This window comes from Lytechinus variegatus, chromosome 7, assembly GCF_018143015.1.
Source record: "Lytechinus variegatus isolate NC3 chromosome 7, Lvar_3.0, whole genome shotgun sequence".
Taxonomy (NCBI): domain Eukaryota; kingdom Metazoa; phylum Echinodermata; class Echinoidea; order Temnopleuroida; family Toxopneustidae; genus Lytechinus; species Lytechinus variegatus.
The window spans coordinates 39,476,305-39,481,866 of NC_054746.1; the positions used below are offsets into that span (position 1 = coordinate 39,476,305).

The 5,562-nt window shown below is 43.3% G+C and overlaps 1 protein-coding gene across 1 annotated transcript; it reads left to right on the top strand.

Moving 5' to 3' along the window:
* The first annotated feature begins 1,343 nt into the window (after positions 1 to 1,343).
* Positions 1,344 to 5,279, top strand: LOC121418127 (uncharacterized protein K02A2.6-like). The gene has a single exon (XM_041611830.1). It carries the CDS (start codon positions 1,344 to 1,346, stop codon positions 5,277 to 5,279), a length of 3,936 nt encoding a protein of 1,311 aa, XP_041467764.1.
* Positions 5,280 to 5,562: the final 283 nt, after the last annotated feature.

Here is a 5,562-nt window from a genome sequence, read left to right on the forward strand (position 1 = left end):
AATGTGAGTGACATTGACAAATAGAAGGGAATATTCTCTCTCTCTATCAAGACACTCAAATCATCTCCATCTTATTTTTGTGCAGCTACATGTATATCCTTTCCCCCTCAAATAGCCCCACCTTTCTCTCAATAGTTTTATTTTCTGCATTTTTAATAGACTTCAAAGAACATTTCAAATTATTTTGCAACACCCAGAAAAAAATAATTACATGTCATTAAAAAGTCAGCAAAGCTGTCATTACACTTTGTGAATAAAATAGAACTAATTTCTCCTTTAATTCATTCCCAATTGTATTTTTCCTCATCCAATTATTCTATTTTTCTTTTTTTCAAGGAAGGTGGTGATATTTATGATGGAGATGATGGATGAATATCAAATTGAATCAGTGAATATATTGTGAAGTAAATAAAAAAAAGAGTGTCAAGGGCAGGCATAAATATCACCTCCTTACAAATTCTGACACCAGCGGCTACTTTGGATGTTCATCAAATTAAACAGTAATATTTAGTTTGTTTTATTTCTGTGCTTTCATAAATTTTCGCTCTCTAATAGGGTGCTTCCTACATGGACATGCTTTCAAAGTCATATACATGTACAGTCCGACCTCTCTTATCCGGCCTCCCCTTATCCAGACGCACACTTGCCGATTTCTTTTTCAATCTAGTATGTGGGGAAATGAGATTTCACTCTTAACTCAAAGTTCCTACACAAACTCATTTTGATTACATGCATTTTCCAATATTGTCTACCTAGTACAACCACATTATTTTTCGTGAAAATATTGTACCCAATTTGTAAAGAGGTGCAGCGCCACCTCTTGGCAGAAAAACACATGACATGAGTATAATATCGCAAAGGCTGAATGTAAGCAGCGCGACAGAGAGAAACGAGAATATATACTCAGCTTCATAGTTTACAAACCCACTGTCTCAAAGAGTAGTTTATTGAGAGTCATAGTAACTACTTACTACATGGTGTCAGGAGTGGTGGCGATGTTTGGAGCTGTTACGTGTTTATTTTGTGCTAGATTTGAGGCACCCTACGCGAGACTGTAGCTGTGGGACTGCCCTGTCAGAGGCAGAGAGAATGAACGTGAGTAAACTCTACATCCATAGCCTTAAGTTCATTAAGCCTGTCAATGTTCATTATAACGAGAAATAAATCATATCGGGACTGGATCTGGCCCGTATTAGAGCATCCATGACATATATGAATTCAAAGGAGATTTGGGTTGGCACCAGTGATTTTGCTTGAAACAGTGAATTGATCTCTGACTCTGCCTTTGGCTACATACCCTGATTTGAACCATCCAGTGTCGAGTGGACCTAGCGTAAGCAAATATGGAAGCGCTAAAACCTCCCCAGCAGCTTGATTTGGAGGCACAAAACCTCCCGCAGGTATGGGCACTCTGGAAGGAAGAATTGATGTTATATCTTGACCTTGCCATGGCTGACAAAGAAGATAAGACAAAAGTAAAGATGATGCTGTACCTTGTTGGCAGTAAAGGGAGAGAGCTTTATCAAACCATAAAGCCAGCAACAGAGACCTTGGAGGAAGTTGTCAAGGCATTTGACAATCATTGCAATCCTCCCCGCAACGAGACTGTGGATCGGTTTAAATTCTTCACAAGGGATCAGCAAGCTGGAGAGACATTTGACACGTACTTGACAGCATTGAAACTGCTGGCTGCCAACTGCAATTTTTCTACGCTTGCAGATGGTCTACTAAGAGACCGCATTGTATGTGGAATTAGAGAGTCAAGCTTGAGAGAGAGGCTTTTGAGAGAAACGGCGTTGTCTTTGGAGGGGTGCATCCAGATTTGCCGTGCATCCGAACTGACAAAGAGTAGAATGGGTGTATTAGATGGAGACGCAGTGCATGCAGTGAGGGAGTCCTCTATCCAGCACTCCTCTCATAAGCAGTCAACAAAGCAGAAGCCTGGAACCCGCAAACCACGTAAATGTCGATACTGTGGGCAAGAGCATGAATTCATCAAGGAGAAATGTCCTGCTTATGGGAAACAGTGTGCACGATGTGGGAAATATAACCATTTCAAGAACCAGTGTAAGACCATGCTGAGCAACGTACATGGTGTTAGCAGAGAAGGAGAAGAGGAGGATCCAGACTTCACTCTACATGTGATCACCCTTGAACCAGAAGAGATAAAAAGTATTCAAGAAAGGCCAAAGAAACGGATCTTTGCAAACATGATGGTCCGTGGGCATTCAGTGAGATTTCAGGTAGATTGTGGGGCAACCTGCAACGTGCTTCCTTCTTCATGCATTGACACAAGTACCATGTCGCTTCAGCCTACCAAGGGATTGCTGTCAATGTACAATATGAGTACAGAACAACCAATGGGAAAGTGCACGATAGAAGTTGTCAATCCCAAGAATCAAGAGATCTTTGATGTGGAGTTCATCATTGTGGATAATGGGAAGCTGACTCCTATACTGGGTAGTGAAACCAGTCAATTGATGGGCCTAATCACCGTGCAACATGAAAACATCATGGAGGTGACTGACTTGCCACGGCTGAGCTCAGCGGAGCAACTGAGCCATGAGTATTCTGATGTGTTCGATGATAGAGTTGGGAAGCTACCTGGCCAGTACAAGATAGAACTGGACCCAACAGTAAAACCTGTTGTGCATCCTCCAAGACGGGTACCAGTTGCTATTAAAGAGAGACTGAAAGCTGAGCTAGTGAGACTGGTAGAAGCAGATGTTGTAGCCCCAGTCGATACTCCAACAGAATGGGTCTCCAGTCTTGTGTGCGTCAACAAACCTAACAACAAATTGAGGGTTTGTCTAGACCCTCAGGACCTGAACAAAGCAGTCAGAAGGAACCACTACCCAATGAAGATAATAGAAGACATCTTGCCAGATTTGTCCAGGGCAAAGGTGTTTTCAGTAGTCGATGCAAAGAATGGGTTCTGGCACGTAGAACTTGAGGAGGACAGCTCGTACCTAACTACATTCAACACCCCGTTTGGGCGTTACAGATGGAAGAGGCTGCCATTCGGTATTGCATCGGCACCAGAGGAATTTCAGCGTAGGCTAGATGAAGCACTAGAAGGTCTGCAAGGAGTAAGAACAATAGCAGATGACATCCTGGTGTATGGTGAGGGTGACACAATGACAGATGCAGAAGTAGACCATGACACCAAGCTGAGAGCTTTGATGGAACGATGCAGGGAGAAAAATCTGAAACTCAACAAACAGAAGTTGAAATTCAAAAGGAAAGATGTGTCTTTCATGGGTCACCTGATAACTGAGGAAGGATTGAAACCAGACCCAGCAAAGGTAAAGGCAGTGAGAGACATGCAGAATCCAACAGATGTTGCTGGGGTACAACGCTTTCTCGGATTTGTAAATTACCTGAGTAAGTTCCTCCCCAACCTGAGTGAGATGTGTGAACCTCTCAGATCACTAACCAAGAAAGATGTAGAATGGTGCTGGCTGGACGTGCATGATGCTGCAGTCAAAAGCATCAAGGAGGCTGTGACATCAGAACCAGTTCTGAGGTACTTTGACAAGGACATAGGGCTCGTTCTGCAGGCAGATGCTTCAGAAAAGGGCCTGGGAGCAGCCATCCTGCAGAAAGGTCAACCGATAGCGTATACAAGTAGGGCGCTCACTGAGGCAGAGAGTCGCTATGCACAAATAGAAAAGGAGTTGCTTGCAGTTACCTTTGGACTGGAAAGATTCCACCAATATACCTATGGAAGGAAGGTGACTGTTCAAAGTGATCACAAGCCATTGGAGATCATTGCAAAAAAAAACATGCATCAAGCTCCCAAAAGGCTTCAGAGACTCATCCTTCGCTTGCAAACTTATGATGCTGATATCATTTATCATCCAGGCAAGCAGATGTACATTGCTGACACGCTAAGCCGAGCGTATCTTCCTGTGTTGGAAGTGGATGGAAAACAGACAGAGATGGAGCAGGTCAACCTGGTGGATCACCTGCCAATTGCAAGACCTCTGCTGGAAGAGTTAAAACAGTGCACAGCAAAGGATGAGGTGATGCAAGAGATACAGGCAGTAGTAATGAATGGATGGCCAATGAGGCAACAGGATCTTCCATCTGGTGTCATACCCTATTTTCACATACGGGATGAGTTAAGCATCGCCAATGGTCTCATCTTCAGAGGTGAAAGGGTAGTGATACCAAAGAGCATGAGACAAGGCATGATAGAACGACTACATGCATCACATCTAGGGGAAAGCAGTTGTCTGAAGAGAGCACGAGAATGCCTCTATTGGCCCAATATGAACAGTGAAGTAAAGAACTACATACAAAGATGTGATGTATGTAGAGCCATGGGAACCAGACAGCAGAAGGAGCCGCTAAAGCAACATGAGATACCGGAGAGACCATGGGCCAAAGTTGGTGCTGATCTGTTTGTCCTCGACTCACGTGACTACCTTGTTATAACAGATTACTACTCCAACTTCATTGAGGTGGACTATCTGACAACTACAACTTCATCTGGTGTGATACACAAAATGAAAGCCCAATTTGCCAGACACGGAATTCCAGAGGAAGTTGTAACAGATAACGGCCCACAATTCACTTCTGATGAATTTGCCAAGTTTGGAGCCAAGTGGGAATTCAAGCACACAACTACATCTCCACTTTATCCTCAGGCAAATGGGAAAGTGGAAAATGCTGTGAAGACTGCCAAGTCACTACTCAAGAAGGCTAAGGAAGGACACAATGACCCATATCTGAGTTTGTTGGCATTCAGAAACACGCCAACACCAGGATTCTCCTCTAGTCCAGTGCAGCGTTTAATGAATAGAAGAACCCGCACTACCCTACCAACAACTGCGAAGTTGCTTGAACCTGCAGTTCCCACTGGTGTGAAAGAACAGAGGGAGAAGACAAAGGAGAAACAAGCTCATCACTACAATCGCTCAGTCAAAGAACTGCCTTCAATGAAACCAGGAGATGTAGTTCGCATCCAACCCCACAATAGGCAAAGGGAGTGGCGCAGAGCGAAGGTCCTTCGTATGGCAACAGAACCACACTCATATGTGGTGATGACAGAGGATGGAGCTACATATCGTAGAAATCGCAGACATCTGCGATTAGTGTGTGAAACCTGGAGTCGTCGTGAACCAGATGATGGAGTGATGATTGAACCAAATAAGCAGACAAACCCAGATGATGAGTGTGATGACCGATCTGAAACACAAGAGAGGCAGGAAGTAAAGACAAGATGTGGTCGCACTATCCACCCCCCTGCCTATCTCCGAGACTTTGTGAAGTAAGAATTCAATGTGAAATACGAACTAAGGAACTGATTATGCTGGACAAGATGATTCAAGTGTGTTATTGAACTTTTGATAGATACAAACTGATGGACATTTTGTTGGGACATTCGTCGAATTACTGACTGTTCAACACTATTACAGTGAAAGTGGACTGTTATCATTTTTTTTTGTTGCATATCTGTTATGTTTGTATGTATTTTCTTTGTAGTTAACTGTTTAATACAAAAAACAAAACAAACTGATGCCTTGTTACATTGAAATCCCTTACAGGCATCTGACA